This window comes from Sinocyclocheilus grahami, unplaced genomic scaffold (genome assembly GCF_001515645.1).
Source record: "Sinocyclocheilus grahami isolate Dianchi unplaced genomic scaffold, SAMN03320097.WGS_v1.1 scaffold89.1, whole genome shotgun sequence".
NCBI lineage: Eukaryota > Metazoa > Chordata > Actinopteri > Cypriniformes > Cyprinidae > Sinocyclocheilus > Sinocyclocheilus grahami.
In genome coordinates, this window is record NW_015505268.1 from 127,403 (window position 1) to 148,791 (window position 21,389).

Below are 21,389 nucleotides of genomic sequence, written 5' to 3' on the forward strand. Positions count from 1 at the left end.
TGTAAGGAAAGAAGGATCCAGGCTGAATATTGCTGCATAATGGCGTGATTTTGCCAAGAAAGAGTTCCTGGATTAACTCTTGGAGTTAATCCTGGAGTTCAAAATGTTGTTATTGTAAACTTTTTGGAATGTAGGTAATTGTTTGGTCAAGGTTGAGCTGGTTAGCAATGCTCCATTTGGCTAGCTGACTAATGTATGTTGGAACTCTACATGTAAATAAATTAATACTTATAAACTTACAAATGATTATTTAAAAAATATATTTAATAATAGTTTAATTTATAATTAATTCATAAATAATTTTGAAATTACAAATTATTTTTAATATGTATAAATTAATTCATAATTAATGTTTGAAAATTAATCATTTGTACATTTATAAGTATTTATTTATTTACTTGTAGTTCCATGATCAAAAGCAGCATGCATGTTGAAGTTCAGTTTTAATATTTAAAAGAAATGACTATGGATGTGCATCTACCTTTCAAACAGATCATTCCCAGGGCCCTAAAATAGCACAGCTGTCTGTTCCAAACTAAAGCTGCCACCACAGATTCTCTCTAAAAACAGACCTGTAAGCAAAAAACAGAAAAGATACATGATTTATAAGCACCTTTAATCTATAAGTGACTTCCTCATGAATCATTTCATTGTATTCTGTGTGTTTCCCTGTTTTGTCCCAGTGGGGAGGCAGCAGTAATCAACAGAGCCATATAGAGCAGCAGTGCTCTTACCTCCCGTGTGGAAAACATAGTGCCAATCCTAATAAGTAATGGTGCAGCTATGGCAACTGCGTTTGGCTGCTGGTGCTCGGACTCCATTCCTTCAAGTGCTCACAGCGAGGAGGTGCATTATGGGATGTGTTTTCTTCAATGACTGAACCGCCTATGAGTTAAAGGCTTCCACAGTGATTGTTGCACAACCGCCCGAACCCTGTGTGTTGATGTTGCAAGCGCAGTGCAGACAGCCAGTCACGCTGGGGACTATAGAGGTGGACAATGTCAGGCCAGGCTGAATAATGGGCCCTGCATTAGCCTTAGCTCTCAGCATATGCCAAAAAAACACATTCCCCTTAGCTATTCCCTCTCATGTTTTTGGAGCACCTCTCGCCAGTCTGCTAACTGGACATGGATGAAAGCAGTAAGGGAAAGTAGAGACTTATATTTAGTTTTCTGGTATGAGGGAAAATGGAAGGCTTTCTTATTCCTCAGAGATGTGTCACTGTCATTCTTTCTCTCTCTCTACATCAGTCTTATTCCTACATTCACAAAATGTATTACACAACAGTGGTTGAAGATTTGATTGAAGCTGCTCTGGATGCTGAGCGTGAAGGAATGTGGGTTCTGTGTATTAGACTCTGAAGGTAAGGAAGGCAGTGTCTCTTATAAATAAATAAAAAATAATAATATTAATATTACTACAAAAACATAAAAATATATCAAAATACCGGTGAAACATCTGGTGACAGCCTTGCTGTAATTGGCTAATTAGGCTGTCAATGCAATAATGCACAACTACCAGCATAGTCTGATAAATGACTCTTATGAACTGGTTCTTTTAGTGAATCAAAAACATTAAGCTCCACCAGTGTATTCCGATTTACTGACAAATGACTCTTATGAGTTCAAACAAAAGCATACAGCACGACCAGTGGAGACTGATTCATGAACAGATGACTCTTATGAGCCTTTTTAGTGAATCAAAAACATAAAGCCAGTGTAGTTCCAGTGTAGTTTGATTCATAAATAAAACCCTCTTATGGGTTATTTTTGGTGAATCGAAAAATATTGCCCTACCAGCAGAGTATGATTCACAATCAACTCTTATGAGCCTGTTCTTTTAGTACATATTTACAAAAAAATAACTTACCAGTCTGATGAATTCTTCACTGAGCTGAATCCACAAAGGCTCTGTTTCCCAAAAGCATCATAAGCCTACATAGATCTACTTAGGCTTACAAGGCTTTTTGGAAATGCATCCCAGAGTGGTTAATGAATCAACATAAGTTATGAGCATTTGTGGTTAAAAAGTATATATATATATTTTGTCTTTTTAGAAATTGACCAATAATTTCACTAGATAAGACTCTTATTCCTCGGCTGGGATTGTGTAGAGCAGTGTTATATATAGTTATATAGCTGTACATAGATTATATTATATATAGTCCATATAGTGTAAAGTCCACTATATGGAGAAAAACACTGGAATTTCTTTTCGACTGAAGAAAGAAAACATGTTATTATTATTATTATTATGTTGGATGACATGGGGGCGAGTAAATTATCAGGACATTTTTAATCTGGAAGTGAATTTATCGTTTAAAGCATTTCACATTAAGGACTTTTTTTTCAATAAAGGCTGTAAATGTATTTAACATCAGGTGGAACTTAAGCATCAATTTATACTGGACAAAAAAAACCCCACATGCAGAGAAGAAACGTTGCCTCTTCAATTCAGAAGACTGACAAACACCACTGCTTAGGCTAATATCAGGTTTTAACAGTATCCTCTCTCCCATCCCACAATCACGACTGCGCGGAAGGGTTTTACATATGACTCAAAGCACAAACACACAGGGGTCTCTTTCTCCATTGAGCTGAGGTTTCCGAATTTGAATACTTCTCTCCCTGCAGTGATGACTGCACCCCTATGCAAAGGCCAGACAAAATATCTTCAAAGTGGTTTCGCCGAATTTACCACAGAGCACGATCTCCGTTTACCTGCGCTTTACATTCATCAAGAAGCTTTCAGCACCTTCGGATTTCAAAAGGAGTGACTCAACAGTGCTGTGTAGTGTGAAATCCTGTTGGAAAACAATGCTGCATTCAGCAGGAAACATATTTATGCATGCACTGATGCAATGCTTAAAGTTGAATGAGACACATAGTGAGGCGATATAAAATGGAACAAAGAGTAATATAAAATAGAACAAAGTTCTGTGCAGATGCTCAAACTTCTTATATTCATGTTGAAATCTGAGAGAACTTCAAATTGATAGCAAAGACCCCTTGACTCCTGCGAAGCCTTAAATATGTATGTATCCTATTTAAGAATTTAACAGCACCATTCAAAAAAAGCCCAGACCCCTGCACTCACTGTCTCACCAACATTCCTCCTCACCCTTGACACCACTGATACACACACAGACTTTATTCTACAAGTCCATTACCACTAAAACTAGTGACGATGTCTCACTCCCCTAATGCGGCCCTGCTCATCCGTAAAATTATGTTTTACATAAAGGACCCGTAACTGAATGTGTGGCCAACCCGAAATATCCACAACAGCCAGTCTCTCAAAAGCTGCTAGTTAACTAATACTCCCCCTGGTTTAATTATTCTATTTAAAGCCACCGACTTTAAGGAGGGCTGTTTTTTGGGGATCTAGTCTGCGTGCATGTGCGCTTGAGACAGCCAATTAATTCAGCTCGTGGAGAATGGGTGAAGAGACATAGTGACTTCCAGACAGTATTAGTCATGCGGCGTGGCACAGAACGCCAGTCATCGAGGAAGCTCTCATGCATTTTAAAGGTGATGGTGGAGATGTGCTCCTTCTCGTCTCTTTGCCTCCTGGCTGCGGTCCTGTCCTGTCCATGCCTCCTCTCGTAGTAACACACCAGGGCCCGGCATGCTATCCCCTTGCTGCTTAGATTTGTGTAACTGCAGTTATGTTTGAAAAGTTCAGATAAAATGAAAGTGTTTTCTTTCCACTCCACTATCAGAGGGATATTTTGAGAAATTCTAATTCATTATATACTTATCCTCACTGTTGTTCTATCATGGATTTGCACAATTCTATCTATCTATCTATCCACCCACACACACACACACATATAATATGTGACCCTGGACCACAAAACCATAAGTTAAAGTCATAAGTAGCACGGGTATATTTGTAGCAATAGCCAACAATACATTGTATGGGTCAAAATTATCGATTTTTCTTTCATGCCAAAAATCATTAGGATATAAAGATCATGTTCCATGAGGATATTTTGCAAATTTCCTACTGTAAATATATCTAAACTTAATTTTTGATTAGTAATATGCGTTGCTAAGAACTTCATTTGGACAACTTTAAATGTAATTTTCTCAATATTTAGTTTTTTTTTGCACCCTCAGATTCCAGAGTTTCAAATAGTTGTATCTCAGCCAAATATTGTCCTATCCTAACAAACTATACATCAGTGGAAAGTCAATTTCCAAAAATTTTAAACGTAATGCTGCATGATAAACAGAATCTAATTTTCTAAGTAAAGAAGTAGCTGCGTGCATATATAAATAATCACCATAATCAATTATTGATAAAAATGTACTCTCTACTAATTTCTTGCGGGCCTAATAAGGGAAACAGTTTTTTAGACGATAAAAGAAGCCTAGTTTTGGTCTAAGCTTTTTCAACAACTTAATATGTATATCAAAAGCTAATCTTTCATCCATCCAAATACCTAGATATTTATAGGAACTAACTCTTTCTATAAGTGAACCATTCAGGGTTGTAATTGTCAGGTCTGTTACCTTAGTGCGGCCGCAACTAAAAATCATATACTTTGTCTTATTTGAGTTTAAAACCAATTTTAGCTGCAACAACGAGCGCCGCAAAACTTGAAAAGCATCCTGTAGTTGCTGTAAAGCTTGTTTGAAAGAAGATGCTGCCGTATAAATAATTGTATCATCTGCATACAAATGTATTTTAGACAGACAGATAGATAGATAGATAGATAGATAGATAGATAGATAGATAGATAGATAGATAGATAGATAGATAGATAGATAGATAGATAGATTGATCGTTTGATAGATTGATAGATTGATCGTTTGATAGATTGATAGATTGATATCCGTGTATGTGGCTTTGTGAAAGTGAAAATAAAATCATAAAAGTGTTCTACTCAACTTGTGCACTATTTTCCATGTTTTTTAAGCCATATGATAGCTTTGTGTGAAGAAGATAGTGAAATTTAGGTTAATTTTAGATCCTTTTGTGTTCCTTAGAATAAAAACAACAACATATGGGTTTAAAACAACAAGAGGGTGGGTAAATAATTCATCAACATGTGCCATCACCGGGTAGTCATGCACAATAACACACACACACATACACCGTGCAATCACAACCATGCCATGGGTAATTTCACTACAACTATAGGGAACATAAAGCAAACAGCTGAGTTAAAATTACATTTCCTATCACTCAGGCTTGTTGTGTTTCGGCAGCAGCGTGCACTGCCCGTAAGAATGAAAGCATCGTTAAATAAGACGGAAGGAGCGATAAAAGACTACAGCTACACTGAGCTGTCTTTGGGCTTGCAGAAGTGTTATGAGTAATTAAGACTCGGTTGGAAGTGGTTTTGGACCACTAGAGGACTGTAACTGTACACTTTTAGTTATCGACTTCTCTGCGGCTGCCAAAAGGTTACGCGCGTTACACAATACAGAAGATGATCAAGAGCAATAAGACACTTGAAGATGAGTTCAGCATTTCTCAGCAAAAGCCTCATAAATAAAGATTAATGAAAAAATGTGAGGCATCTTCTCATCATATATTCATTTTTAAGGAGGGCTTTAGGCCTTCACTTATGAATCAAAAGTGTCTCTCGTTTCTTACAAATATCACTGAGTGCTTCATTGTAATGCCTACGCTCACTTTATTAACACACTGTGCACTTTATGAACACAAATGAAGCAGGGTATTCACTAGGCACTCAGTTGTTGTCGTGCTCTTAAAAGTGTTTCGTAGGCCTAGTAGATTTATTGCAATTTAACGCATTTAATGAACATAGCCAGTTATCTTGATTTACTGGTTGTGACAAACAACAAAGTAGCAAATCATGATGTTAAACACTCACTTACACACACACACACCAACTGCCTTGGAACCTTTTGTAAATGGGTATGCAGTAGCTATGATAACTTTTCTAAGCCTGTTTATATAGTTAAAAATATCAAATATCTTTTTTTCTATGTCTATATATCTGTATGACTATATCCACCTTATTTTTCAACTTTGAAGTAAGCTATTTTCTGTGAATGTGCAAGACTTCTGATTTATTAGCCACTATAAATAACTATAAGAATAACAAAGTGCAATAAATTGTAAAAACTAATTGTGCTACAAACAAGTTTGCAAATAGTTTGCAAATATCATCCAGCGTAAAGGCCAGCTTTTGTGCAGCTGAAATAATTGGAAACAGATAACACCTGAAACCTCGCACATTTTAGTTACAGATGGCAGCGCCTGCCTTTACCTTAAAAATATGGTAGATACTCACATAATTGCAATCTATTTCATATATTTCATTCTCAGATGTTTTCCTTGCATTTTAAAATATTACTGAGTGTTTTGTTGTAATGCCTGTGCTCACTTTATAAACACTCTTGTGCACTTTATGAACACAATTGAGTTGCATGTTCACCAGGCACTCAGTTGTAGTCAGTGATTTTTATAGGTTGTCGACTGTTTTTTTTTTTTTGCTCAAAAATAAGTTCAGTTCTCTTAACAATTAATTTCTATGAATTTTTCTATTTATTAAAGCAAACTGCATAGTTCAGCATGCATATAAAAGAGTATGTTTACAATTTGCAAAATAACTAAATGCATATGGCTTGCTGATCAAAATGTTGATTCTCAATGAAATTGTACACTTAGTAAGAGTAAGACTGACAACTCTTCACTTCGAAATATTCTTTCAGTGAGCCATCAAAAAACAACATCCATTAATTTATGAATATTCCATAAATATACTGTATATGACATGGAATGTTTGCGATGTTTGTTAAATTGACAAATGTTGGCTTTTTTATGGCCTTACTTTCTGTGTGCTACAGTACTGACTTTTCCCTAATGTTGAAATCTGTAGCCTATCTAAAAAAAAGCTCAGTGTGATACACTATAACCTTTAGCAAGACAAACTGAAATTCTTCTACATTGTCAGTGTCAACAAAAAAGTAGTACAAAAACATTTCAAGGGGTGACATGGTAAAAAATAAATGAATAAATAAATAAAAATAATCTAAACATTTTTGACTAGTGCAGCTCACATAAAAATTAAGAAATAAAAAATCTGGCATTGGCCAATTTACTGACACAACTAGGTTTTGAAACAAATGTTTTTGGTGAGTTACTACCATTGCAGACATGCAACGCAGTTGTGATGTCCCATAAAACAGTTGCACTTACAGTTTAGAGAATGTTAACATTGTTTTTAAAAATGAACCAAAGCAATTGAGAAAACCTATACATTTATTTAAGTCTGTAGCATGATCTCACATTCTCATCCATCGTGCACAGAGGCGGATCTTGGCACAAGCAGCATGTTTTCCCGCACACAGGTCTAAGACACCCACTCCACTTTTCTTTTGCTCATTCGCTGTTTAATGGGATTGAGCCCACTCTCCGTTCAACCTCCAATGTTCATCTGAAATGAATTGTGTCCCAGCAGGTGACTTCTTCCAAGCAGCACCTTGCACTATATACTGCCACCCCACCCCCTTTTACACTGCTATCTGTTACATGAAACAGAAGTTGTGTCCGTCTTTTCTTCCCTAACGTGACGTATATTCGAGGGAAACAGCTTCTCGAACAAGAAAAAATATAGGGCAGGACTTGATTTTGTCCATCTGAAAATTATTCGATTGTTGTCATTGACAATTGTGATTTCTTGGTGCAGATTGTGTTTTTAAGTAACTAAGTTCTTTTTTATCCAAGTTTCTATTCAAAGTCCAAATAGGCTTGTTAGTTAGTCAAGTGCTCACAGATTTTGCAGCTCGAGTGAAGGTTGGGAGTTCTTTCTACCATGGGACAGTGAGTTGTGGCCTTGTAGCATGCTATGATTTCACCACCAAACAATGAGAGAACATAAATCTTAAAACATAAAGGCTTGTATTATTTCATGTTAATTTATGTTAATTTGAAAGTTATTTCTAAATAAATAAATAATAAATCGATAGGCATACAGTTCAGTGCTACCAAACCTTCTAATCGCGCCATTAGCAACAACCAGGTGTGTGCAAGGTCATGGAAAGCTTTGTGTGAAAGTCCAGGGATGTAGTCTCCTATTTACACTCATCAAATATGTACTTAACCTGGGTCAACTGATCTAAGACTCATGAGTCAAAGTCTGCAGTTGATGCATGACGGCTCCCCATAGATATAATGGCCATGTTATGATTTACAGTGTCTGTATTTAACGGGGAATATTAATTACCGGGAGTGGAGTGACAGGAACAATGGGACGAGGAGTAGGACGTCTCTGCTCTGCCGTTCTCCAACATTTCCCCCTACAGCAAGGCTGACAGCAGCTCACTGGGCTTTACATTTGCCCTTCAGAAGCCCTCTCCCAGCCAGGGGCATCTGCAGAGAGAGCGAGAGAGAGGTATAGAGATGGAAACAAGAGATCAGAAATATAAAGGGAATGATCCATGAAAGCAAAAAATAATCTGGTTAAAAACAAAAAGGCCTTTTGAGGAACTAAAGCACCAAAACAAGAGGGAAAAAACAAAGGATAGCGTTAAAGAGGGAACCCAAACAGTAAAGGAAGATTGAGTCAGTGCTCATGAAAGCCTTTATGAGTCCCCATGATCCATTTTGCCATAACTCACATAAGCAATGGCTCAATGATCAGAGCATGGTCGCAAAATCATCTCTCTTGAACCAGAACCTTTCCCAAGGGGAGCACAGCCTGCCTTACTCTCCTTCCAGCTGCCCGCAGCAAACTAAGACAGCTTAGGACAAGACCGCACTGACGGAGGATGTAAACATGGTATTTAAACAAATCTAAAAAACAAGAGCCAGTCTGAAACATTCATATCCCAACAACAACCTGTGATGTTTATTACTGTTAACCCGCGCAGCCCAAATCTTATGGAGTTTACTGAATGTTCAGGAAAGGATATACAGACATTGTGCATCCAGCTTCCTGTGTTTTCTCATTCCATCAGGACCTTGAAAGGAGTCCGTCGCTGATTTAATCAGCAGCCTTTTTGTTGACTTTTTCTCAGAACAGGAGTTATTGATTGGTGATGTCACCGCGATAAGCAAAAATGCCAGATAAATGGTGGTGAAAGACATGCAGTTCGCAGACGCCTCACCTTCCTCTCAATCAAATACAGTGTGCCGAGAGAGAAGCTTTCATGCAAACTGTGAATGTCACTTTAGTGTTACTGATTAGATTGTTAAATCTCTTCTTATAATGTCTCAACTATGAGAAACGTATCTATTGTTGCATGACTTAAATGAAATATATTCTCCCTTAAGTAAATCACTGTCAGCAAACTAAACATAGAATCAAGCTTCATTTGATATTGAATTAGTTTGCATTACAGCTAATTGCACCTCCTGTGAAATTCCACAGCAAAGCAGGTGATGTTAATGAGGTTACTAAATAAACCGATGGTGAACAGAAATGAAGACAAATTCAGGAAAAATTGAACAGACAGGGACATGTTTGAAACACTAAAGGGGTATGACATGGGGGCATTTTTGAGAGTCTTCACTGATCAGGAACCTAAGTTTGAAACACCAGGACGCCATGACATTTCTCTCACCATGAATTTAATTACTGTGGTTACTAAGGGCAATGACAAAAAGGAACAAAGACAGAAAGAAAGAAACTTGCCATACAACAACAACAAAGTGGAGCACTACTGCCCTCTGTTGATCTGAAACATAAGCCATTTGATTTCATATTGGTATTTTACACTTTGAATAGATTTTTAAAAAACTGCAAACTGTACTTTTAAAAAGTTTCAAAAAAGTACATTCAAAATATGTTTTATTTCGGTAACCTATATAGCAAAGTATAATTGTTCTACTAAAATATTTTGCTATCAATGGGAATGATGAATCGTGAATCCTTGTCGGTTTTATGCAATGTATTTATTAAATGTATTTGTGAATGTATTTTATAATATACGTTGATTGATTACTTATTCCAAATAGTGACAGGAAGATGTCACTTTGATTTGAAGAAACGAACAGTGTAGTGTTCTCTCAGTTTTAGGCATGCGTGTTGCTCAGTGTTGATATCAGTGAAGGGACAGAGACCACTTATGCCAGATCATTTTCCTCTTCGCCGAATAACGAGTGGACACAGTTCAATGAAATGCCAGCTGTTCGGACGAATTTATAATCCTCTGAATAAATGGGTGGTCCTTTTGTGTCTTCTGTTTGGATGATGTTGGGTCTGTTGAACTAATTAGCCTGCAGAATAAACAAAGCTTTGGAGCAGAATGTTTTATATGGTCTTTAGTTAATCTAATAAAATAATAAAAAATAAAAAAATAGAAAACAGATCATTCAGATACATTAGGACTCGAATGTTTTTATTTTTCTTTCTTAATGGCCCAGCTGCTTGATCAAATTAAATGTTAAAAGTCTCTGAGGCATGTTTGCAATGTAAAGTTCACCATGTCCAAGCATTTCAGAAGTTCCGAGCTCTCTGCTATGTCTAGAGAGTACATTACTGCCATCTGTAGGAATGTGGAGAAAACACCATGCCCATTTGAAACCCCTCAAACACCAGAGGCGTATGGAATTACTTTTGTGCCAATAAAAATGAACATAATTTGTCAAGAAACTTATAAAATATAAACTGAAACTGAATAAAATGTCTTTGAAACTAAAAAAAAAAAAAAAAAAAATCATAGGCAAAATCTTTGACTTCGTTTTTAATACACTGCATGTTTTGCTAACTGTTTTCTCCTCTTTCTTTCGCTGATCAGTACTTACAAATGGCTGCCAGAGTTTTCGTTTACGCTTCTGAAGTTTTCGTTCGCCGTTCTGGCACAAACCTCTCGTGGGGGCGGGGCTAGCAGCGGTGTGTTCTCATTGGCTACTGAGTTTTTGATTGACAGTTTCTTGACTTGGAAGGGAAGGCGTCAGCATTGTGCCTGCCGCCTGTGTGGATGTGAGCCATTGTTTGCATATTCCTATGTCATTTTAGTGTTATAAAGTTAGGAGTTTTGAATTTAATCTGTATTTATCTGTTGCTATTATTCTGTCGACATAAGCTTTTAGGAGCGTGAGAGATCAAACGCGAGAAAAAATTAAGGTCTATTGAGGTTTAATTAGATATACTGTATATAATACTAAAAATAATGTATAATGTCCAATGTTTTCATAGAATATTTGTTTATTGCTGATGATTATTTTGCATTGTAGGGTCTAATTAGGTTGTGCAATTTAAAGATAATGCTAATATCATGTGTGTGCGATTCAATCAGACGTCAAGAAAGTCTCACTCCAACCAGGTAATCAAGGTTGGCAGCCCTGGCCATGACATTTAGCATATGCACTTACACCATCACTATTAATGATCACTTCATTCTGAAAAATTCAAACAATATGAAAATGACGGTCCTGACTTCAGATGGGGCAAAAAAAATTCTTGCTACCAATTGTTTTTTATCATGCTGATCATTTTGTTTAGTTATTTTATTTAGTTAATATTATCATCTAACATTTAAAATTGGAAATAATTTTTTTAGCAATCATCAACTCTTTCAAGTGTGACTTTTATAAACCAGTTGAATGAATGTAATTGAAAATATGAATTCAAATCAAATTGAATTCTTTATTGTCTCTACAGCATATACACAAGTATCAAAGTGAAAGTCTTGGATGCTATTTTGTTGTTACAGGAAAGACCAGAATCCACAAAACACTAACTGCATAGTATGTAGTGCACTTTATTCTCGTAATACTATACAAAATGCACAAGTACATAATATACAGAATGTTTAAAATTCATATTTATTTTAAACACTGCAATGATCATTTGAACAGTTCCTGTTACAGTATAAGTAACAAAACAGTGAATGAGTATGTTATGTAATGGAGTGCACTATCAGTCTTTACAGCGATAGTCCACACACAAAATGAAAATTCTCTAATCATTTACTCACCGTCATGTCATTCCAGATGTATATGGCTTTCTTTCTTCACATAAACAGAAACAAAGATTTTTAAGAAAATAATCCATCTCTGTGAATCCACATAACACAAGTGGATTGTAATCCATGCACGTATGACAGTTGATCAGAAGCAATTGTTAATAGTCAAAACAGTTTAAATTATTAGTGTCTTATCTATTGTTTCACTTCAAAAGACACTGATTCAACCACTGGGGTGAGATGGATTACTGTCACGGTCACTGTGTGTGGATTTTAAAGCATCTTTAGGACTCACAGAGACGGTTATTTTCCTAAAATGTTTAATTCGTGTTTACCTGTAGAAAGAAAGTAATACGCATCTCGGAGAGCATGAGGGTGAGTAAAAGACAAGAGGATTTTTATTTTTGGGTAAACTATCCCTTTAACAATCATATGCTGTTGGTGCCTAAAGATCAAGATCCCAGTCATTCAAAGGTGATGTGGCTGAACAAAATAAGATTCTTGTCTGATGGGGCAATGGATCTCTGGTACTACCACTACAATGTCTGGGTCAGCATCAGAATTTTGTTTATGGAAAAGTTGCTCCACTCCCTGGAAATTGAGAAAGGAGATGTATTATAGTCTAAGAATACAAACTGCTTTGAACTCCCACATTACAAATTTCAAACTTAAAATATTTCAAAATATATATATATATATATATATATATATATATATATATATATATAGTACTAAATACTTCAAAAGTATGCACTATTTATCATCTGTTGTACCGTCATGTAACCATTAGATGGCTGTATAGCCCAATATATAAATGTATATCCTTGACTGTGTATTCCCTAGTTGCTGGAAACTTTGTTTTCAGTCATAATTATTTGCATGTATTCGGTTTTGCATATTTTAGGCATTATTAAAGACTACTTTTTGTCAAAGTATTTTTTCCCCGAAATTTTCATCTGAATTGACAATTGTTGCATTATTATGAGAGTCACATATGGACGCAGAAAAAGCATGGTAAAAAGGCTTTACATTGGCAAAGTTGACAGCGTTCTGGGAATCAGGCAGTGATTGGCAGCGCTCTTGTAAAATGGCATTGTCAGATACAGTACATTTAGTACTGTACATTACTCTATGTACTGGGGGGAAATATGAACTAATCGAAGCAAATATTGTCTAATTTGAAGACAGTAACTGTATGTAGATAACCAGATCCTGTAATGATCAAGACAACTTACCAAGAGTATCCAGATAACAACTATGATTGATGATAATCAGGGCTGGGAAGGTTACTTTTAAAATGTATTTCACTACAGATTACAAAATACATGCTTTAAAAAGTAATCAGTAATGTATTTCGTTAGATTACTCAGGTTTAGTAACTTAATCTAAATACTTTAGAATACTTTGAAATAACTTACTTAAGCTATACACAAAGGAACATATTAATGTCTTGTTTTTATTTTTTCCAACTCTAAATAAAAGTGGCATCTACCAGTCATTAAGATTTGCGTTTTCCTTGCATTTTATTTTTAACAACATCAGTTTTCCACAGTATTTCTATGAACAACAAAAACATGTTATGTCATTTAAATCTACCAATCAATATAAATTCAATTTGAATACAATGAATGGAATTCCGTGCTGTTTCAAGCTGCATTCCAAGCTTCAAAACGAATCCAAACACACCAAACATATCATAAAAGTAGCCAAAACAACTGGCACAGTTCTCCAAGTTATACAATCGATTTGTTTAATGAACTGACCAAACTTTAAGTGATTACTTCACTGATAATCCTCTCTATGGAGAAGCGATCGGCACAAAACAATCGCTGAGTCAAAATTGACAGGGCTCGTTTCCCAAAATAACTACGGTCGCAAGTAACTTAATGTCGTTATAGTTCAATGTAATTTAACGCTAACGATGCTTTTGGGAAACACCCCCCAGATCTATCCTGTTTAATGTGAACCATTCACACTGGTTTCGTTAAAGTTTTGTTGTAGGCATTGCATTGCGCTGAGATATACGTCCTTTTTCAGATTTATAAGTAAAAATAATCTTTGTATTTCCACGAGAGAAATGCATTACGCGAATGGCTTTCTGTTGTGTCGTGATGATGAGTGCATGCACTCTCACTACGAGTTGCTAAATGAACAGGCTGCTGCACACAGTTTTTTAAAAAAAAAATTAGAGAATCCGTTGCCTTATTGGTTAAAATCCCCAAACTGTTTCCTTAAATATTAAATTAAGAAATGACATTAAAATTCAAAGTAAGCACTTTGGTAATCTAAAATACTTTTCGGATGTAACTGTAATTTGATTACCACCTATTTAACAGGAGGCAGGCACAATGCTGACTTCGCTTCCAGGTCAAGAAACTGTCCATCAAAAACTCAGTAGCCAATGAGAACACACCGCTGCTAGCCCCGCCCCCCACGAGAGGTTTGTGCCAGAACGGCGAACGAAAACTTCAGAAGCGTAAACGAAAACTCTGGCAGCCATTTGTAAGTACTGATCAGCGAAAGAAAGAGGAGAAAACAGTTAGCAAAACATGCAGTGTATTAAAAACGAAGTCAAAGAATTTGCCTGCGATTTATTTATTTATTTATTTATTTTAGTTTCAAAGACATTTTATTCAGTTTCAATTTATATTTTCTTCAGTTTCTTGAAAAATTACGTTAATTTTTATTGGCACAGAAGTAATTCCATAGAGGTGATCCATCCATATTAGTTTAAGAAAATAAATACATAAACATATAAAAACTCTAATCTAATAAATATTTTTCCATTGCTAATACCTAAAATGCCAAAACTAAACATAAACCAATGTAGCCTACGTCCTATGATAAAAAGGCACTAGGTGTTTTCTTGTTAGTACAAGATTATCTAGTCTACTATTATTACCTGTATTCTTATTATTCGCTTTATAGTCAGTATATAGCTAATATAAATATATTTCTAGAGAGGACTTGCCTGGTCTTGTTTTTGAAACAAGCTCCCCTCTGTTGTTTGTAGCCACATGTCATTTAAAAAAGACAAACTCGTTGATTATATAAAATTCTTCAGGTGTGGATTGTGTGCAGACCTCTCTGACAGTCACATGACACAGAATGTGTCGCCAAAGCAAAGTTATGTGGAGTTATTGAATTATGGGTGTCACTGCTGAATTGTTTGCCCAGGGTCATGAGTGTGCCACGCGCCTCTCGTTGTCCATATGCCATCATGACGAGTCATGTAGGCTACTGTACATCTTTACTGACTTTCAGACAACCATAACACTGTATAATAACTTTCAGTAATCCATCTTCAACATCTATTCTACCTTACAAATTGTTTTTTAATGAAATTCATATTTTTATTTAGCAAGGATGTATCAAACTGATCAACAGTGACAGTACAGACTTTTACATCGTTACCAAAAAAAATGTCTTTTAAACATTTTATTCATCACAGAATTCTGTAAGAGTGTATTGTGGTTTCCACAAAAATATGAAGCAGCATAACTGTTTTCAACAGTGAGAAAAATATTTCTTGAGCACCAAATCAGCATATAGAATGATTTCTGAAGGATTACAACTGGAGTAGGCCTTGTGGCTGCTGAAAGTTCAGCTTTGTCATCACAGGAATAAATCACATTTTAAAAATATTAAAATAGGAAACAGTTACTTTAAGTTGTAACAATACTTCACAATATTACTGTTTTTGCTTTTTTTGATCAAATAAATGCTGCCTTGGTGAGCATAAAAGACTTATTCCAAAAGTTTATCTTAATAATAATAATAGTTACAACAATAAATCTTACTGACACCAAATTTTTGACAGAATGCACCTTTATCGACAAAAATAATAACCTAGGCTATTTATAGCTACTAACAGAGAAAACACACATTTGTGTAATAAAACTTTTGATTCAAAAGTTAAAAATAGAAATGGTGACAACACCATTTTATATCACCAACTATCTGTCTCCAGTTTTTATGAAAATATCAACGTTTCAAATAACGGAGGCTATTTTTTGACATCAAAGATCTGATCAATGGAACAACTGCATTGAACAAATGGTTACTGTAGCCTAATCATTGATTGCATTGATCCATCTTAATATACTGTGGATTTTAATGAGCCCTTAGGCTCAACACAATATTACTTCCCTTCCCAAAATTAATGAGGCCGCTAATTTGCTTAATTTGCGGGTAAACCCCTAAATTAGACTCAAGAGTGACAAGTCAGTTTCTAAAGAAGCACGTCCGTACCTCGGGTTCTGAATTGGAATAATTACATGGGGCTGAGATCAAGGGCGGTGTAGAGATAGGCCGAGCGATTTTCACTGTTTCCCTGTGATATTGTCTATTGTGTGAAAAGTGGAAGCGTTCGATCTCGGCAGGTCTTTAATTAACTAGAGAAAAACAGGCGATGCACGCGCACCCCCGGTCAAACGCGGATCATTCACCCGCGCGTGACTGAGCTCCAGAGAAAGGATCCATCGTTTCACGCTCTATAGCTACTCCTGGAGATTTGTTGCCTACTACAGTAGGCTTATATGCGCTTGTGCTGTATTTACAGACTTTCACGTTTGTCTTAGCGCATATTTTCACCTTAAAAAGATGCTCACGAACAAAAATCTCAAGCCTGAGGAGGAAACCATAGCAAACGCGCTGACAAGCCTTGGCTATTGGCCAGTGCGCTTATTTAATATTTTAATTAATGATGTAGCCTACCAAAAACCAAGCTTATAAAAAGTCCGTTAGCTGATGTTTGGCGAAGTGGTTTGCGTTTGCACCTCAAAAAGGTCAGGATAAACACTTATTCGAATTATTATGGGAATAATGAATTTTCAACATTTAGAGGTGGACATTTCTGTAGGCCTATAGATGTTTTTTTTATATATAAAAGGTTTGTATCTGCCAAAACGTGACTAAACACTATGCATCAATAACCATGACGCCATGGGGGCTCATACACTGACCTTTGATATGCTCCCAACACCTTCCGCGGTCCTCCACCGCCACCCCCGTCTCAGCAGATGGGGAGTGTGTCCCTGTCTGCTCAGGGCTGCAGGCTGTTGCGCTGGCAGTAGGGTAGCGAGAATTAAATATTCATGTAAAAAATGAATGGAGAACCCCTGGACTGAGAGCGTGCCCATTTATTCAGCTCGCGCAAGCCTCATTAACCCGATGACTGGCTAGCAGGTCACGCTGATTTCCTTACCAACATTTAACATCTACCGCCTGTCTCCAAACACATACACCAACAGAGCGGCTGAGAGGAATTCCAGACCTTTTCTTTAGAGTTTCAGAAAATAATTGGCCTATTCAGATAAAACTGAGTAGTTCTAGCTATGTGTTTACCTTTTATTGTGCATCTGTTTTGATGTTTCTTTGTTCAGCAAATGTACTTTTCTGTAGCCTTTTTAGGCTACCATCTTCTCCCTAAAAATATTTAATACAGTTGCTGTGTTATTTTCCTCCACTGTCACCAAAAAGAACATAATGAAGGAACAAATTACAGTTAGCCTATTAAACAAAACGTATCTAGGCCTATTTTCAAAATTAAACTTAGATTAAAGCAGTAAATTTAGATGTCGGGGTACATTATACGGTGCACAAAAATACAGAATTGAACAAATACAGATATGAAACAAAATGTAGGCTACTTATTTTCTAAATTAAACTTAGATAAAAGCAGTAGGCTAAATTTAGATGCTGCTAGCCTACACGAGGTAGGCTATTTCGGTTAATACACAAAACATAGCCTACCTACAGTACACTAAAATAATAACAATAATAATGAAAAAAATATTTAGTAGCCTAGTGAAGGATTATTCACACCAAGAACGAAAACTATAACCATAAAGTTTTTAATCTTCTAAGTCTTTGAGAATAGCCTAAGGAAATCCACATCACAGCTATATTGATAACGACACAGAATAACGATCGTTGGAATCGTTTTCAGAACGATTTTGTTCCCATCTGATGAACGATGAAAACATTCACAGACAATCAAAATCCACCCAATAGCTTATAATTAACAGAACCAGTTCTTCATTGGTGTCGACAGCTAAAACTATCTTTAAAGTTATGGTTCTTGAAAGGGCATTATGAATTTTGGCAGTGGCTTAATTATTGTTTGTATTGGCTACATCTTGTAAGGACTGAGCGTGAGGCGGGAAGAGGAGTAGGCCCCTGTAAATTAAAACGATGATGCTTGGGGAGGGGCTGTGTGAAAGTTAAACTATCCCTGGACGCATCGCAGCATATGGGAGACGTTAGTGTCGGCCTCTGACTGTGAGACGGGTGCCAGGGGACAACAGCTGACTAGGCTGAAGTTTGCTACTCTATTCAACTCTCACGACGAGCAGCCTCAGAGGGGCCGCCATGACTGTCATCACGCGCGCTCTCTCTCCATCACCTCATTTGAGCAAAACAGTCTCGTGTCCAAAAGACGTTGACTTGGAAGTTATATTTAGCCTATGTTGTTGTTGTTGTTTGAGCAAGAAGCATAGGCTATAGCTGTTCAAAATATAATAGGCCTAGCCTACGTACTGCTGACATAGGCTAGTATTTTGGAAAGGCGTCTAAATGCATTTGAAATGTTTGTTAGATAACAAGTTTTCTAAATCTGCGGTCGCGAACAGAAGTCCCCTTCGCCTGAGGAGGTAATGAGTTGAGCAGTTTCCGTAAAGTTCAGGATTAGACCCGTAGCTTGCATCGACACGACATAAATGCTGCTGTTTATTACTTTTATGTAGGATATTAGAGATTTTTTTTTATAGATATTTTAATACCATTAGCAAATTTAAAAATGAAAAAAAAAATTATGTTTAAAAGTTTAGATAGGCTAATAAGTAGCCTATAGCAATAATTGCATTAAATTATTTATTTTCCATGGCCGTTTCGTTATAGGCTACTCAGTGGGTGTCTCCACCTATGATTTGTCCAAATATTGTTTGGCTTCATTGCTAAATGATTTATGATGAGTCTGAAGACACTTATCAGTTTTCCTGGACTTCTCTGACGACAGGTGCGCCTCATGATCTGCTTTCCACCTGCTCGTTTTATTGCTGCAGATTTTACAGTTTATTTGAGAAGAAATATGATGCTGCTATGCAAGTTTCTTGCTGGATTTTACAGGATGCCAATTCCGTTGCTTATCTTGAATAAAGTGGATAAGGATGTTGGATCAAGTCCCCTGAGGTTTGAGATTTGGGTTTTATTTCGAACTTTTAAAAATCGATGCAAAATAATTAAAAGCGCTGATTATGTTTTGTTCATTTATATTCGTGAAATATATGAATAAAACACCAGACATCACAAAATATGCTACAACTTCTGTAGGCTAAAAGTGTAAAAGAAATATATGTTTAACATATTTTACATATATAATTGTAGCCTGAATTTTAATTCACGTATCAACAGAAATGTATGTAAATGTAGGCCTATAAAATAAATGACAGTTGGGTCAATTCTAATCTGTGTTGTGATCATTCTTTGGAAAAGATCTTCCATCACTCCAGGAGAATTGACATGTGAGGGGAAAAAACAACTCTTTATTCCATGGAAGTTTGAGGAGCTTTTCTATTGGCTGTGGGCACTCAACAGGAGCACTGAGGGGAGGAGAGAGAGGAGGTGATGCCACTATAAGGCACCCTGTCTGAAGGTAAAGGGCCCACCCAAGACAGTCAGCTCGAGTTCAGCTTTCTCCATACTTTATTTTAGCACATTGTACCAGAAATGACAGCAAAAGCCAAACTTTTGCACTGGTCAGATGGAAAATTTCGCGAACGACCAGAAGAGTTTACCCTCTCTGAACATTCGAGGTTGACCCGCAGTGACCCACGGGCCTGGACGACCCCCGCGTACTCACCCTCAGGTGACCACTACGCACACACGTCGGTGGATGCCGCCATAGACAAGTACATGTCTGGAGCCAGCAGTCCTTTGACACCGGAATCTGATCTGGGAGGATCTAAAGCACATGATGGGACCAAGCAAAATCTCACCGGACCTCAGAGACACAGACGTGTGGCCGCTAACGCCAGAGAAAGGCGGCGGATGCACGGATTGAACCGAGCATTTGACAAACTGAGGAGCGTCATTCCTTCTTTGGAGAACGAGAAAAAACTGTCTAAATATGACACCCTTCAGATGGCGCAGATTTACATCACAGAACTGTCCGAGTTGTTGGAAGGTGTCGTGCAGTCGGAGTGCAGAGGTCTGCGGGACGGATGCGGCGCGTCTGGTAACCATGGTAACCTTGGACCCAGGAGTTCAGCTCAGACTTTGAGGACCAGCATCCCTTACGCAATAGACTCACCTTCTTCTAATTTTGTTCCCGAGAAAAACGATGTCACGTCCAATGCGAGTGATGGCGAATCGTCCCATTTCAGCGACATGGAAGAAGGACAGACTGGAGGACGCGGATAGCTTTGCTGGATTGACTTTGAGACTGTGGCACTCTGATTAATTATAATTTATTTGTCTGTGTTTTAGTAGACACCGAAAGAACCGAATAGATAGGCCCTGTGGGTGATGGTTAGGTCTAGGCAACGCTTCATTACTTGACTGACAAAACTACTGAAAACTCACAAGAAAGGGAAGAAAAAATGAAAACATCTATACAAGGCCTTTAGTTGCACTTTATGACATCTACATTTGGATTGTTTCCACTTCACATGTACAAAACCTCCATCAGTAATGACAAAAATGTTATTTATGTATCTTTGGGATTTTTTTTATAACCTCAAAAGTTTAATAAAGATTTCCTTTTCATATATGTATTCGAATTGCTTCAATTCATACGTTCATTAGCCTATAACAATCAACCGCAAGTGTTTCGTGCAGTTATGAACAGCATTTGCTTTACATATCCAAGGTATCATATTTCACTAACGTCACTACTATCTTTTGAAACGGTTTATCTGAAAAAGATTTATTCAGACAGGTTTTTTTTTCTTTAAGTTGCGTAGTTACGCAAGGTGGCGACAAAGAAAGCTTATCTTTGTGAGCTGTACGAGTCATTTAAATCATTCACTCTGATGGGAACATTCAAAACTGATTCGCTCAAAAGAGTCGTTCAGGGCTGAACCGTGTTTACATCACACAAATGTTCTCCACAAATGAAAACAAAGCAAAGTCGTAATTTTTCCTCCATTTTGGATGGTATGGAAGTATGACTTTTGTTGAACATTAAAAGCAATAATTATAGTCTAATGAGTTACAATTCTTCAATTGTTTTGTACTAGACTGACTCACGTCGTTCAATTGGTCAGCAGCTCACCATAGACAAGAGTTGTTAAGTAGTCTAACCAATGAAATGCTCATTCAGGGCCTGCAATCAAATTCTATTGGCTCGTGCTGTAGTCAGGGTTTGAAGAGCTTCAAATTGGATTGCATTGGATTAAAAAAATTTAAGGAATAGTTCATCTAAAAATTAATTCTGTAATCATCATTTACTCACCCTGAAGTTCCAAACCTGTATGAGTTATTTTTGTTTGAACATAA

The 21,389-nt window shown here is 36.8% G+C and overlaps 1 protein-coding gene across 1 annotated transcript; it reads left to right on the forward strand.

Annotated features, from left to right (window-relative positions):
* Positions 1-19,579: 19,579 nt before the first annotated feature.
* Positions 19,580-20,557, forward strand: LOC107587052 (protein atonal homolog 1-like). Its single transcript, XM_016274657.1, has one exon. The coding sequence runs from the start codon at positions 19,620-19,622 to the stop codon at positions 20,310-20,312; it is 693 nt and encodes a 230-aa protein (XP_016130143.1). The 5' UTR covers positions 19,580-19,619; the 3' UTR covers positions 20,313-20,557.
* The last annotated feature ends 832 nt before the right edge of the window (positions 20,558-21,389 follow it).

Bases quoted from the DNA above. Each gene is read 5' to 3' on its own strand.
- LOC107587052 (XM_016274657.1), top strand. From the start codon at position 19,620: ATGACAGCAAAAGCCAAACTTTTGCACTGGTCAGATGGAAAATTTCGC.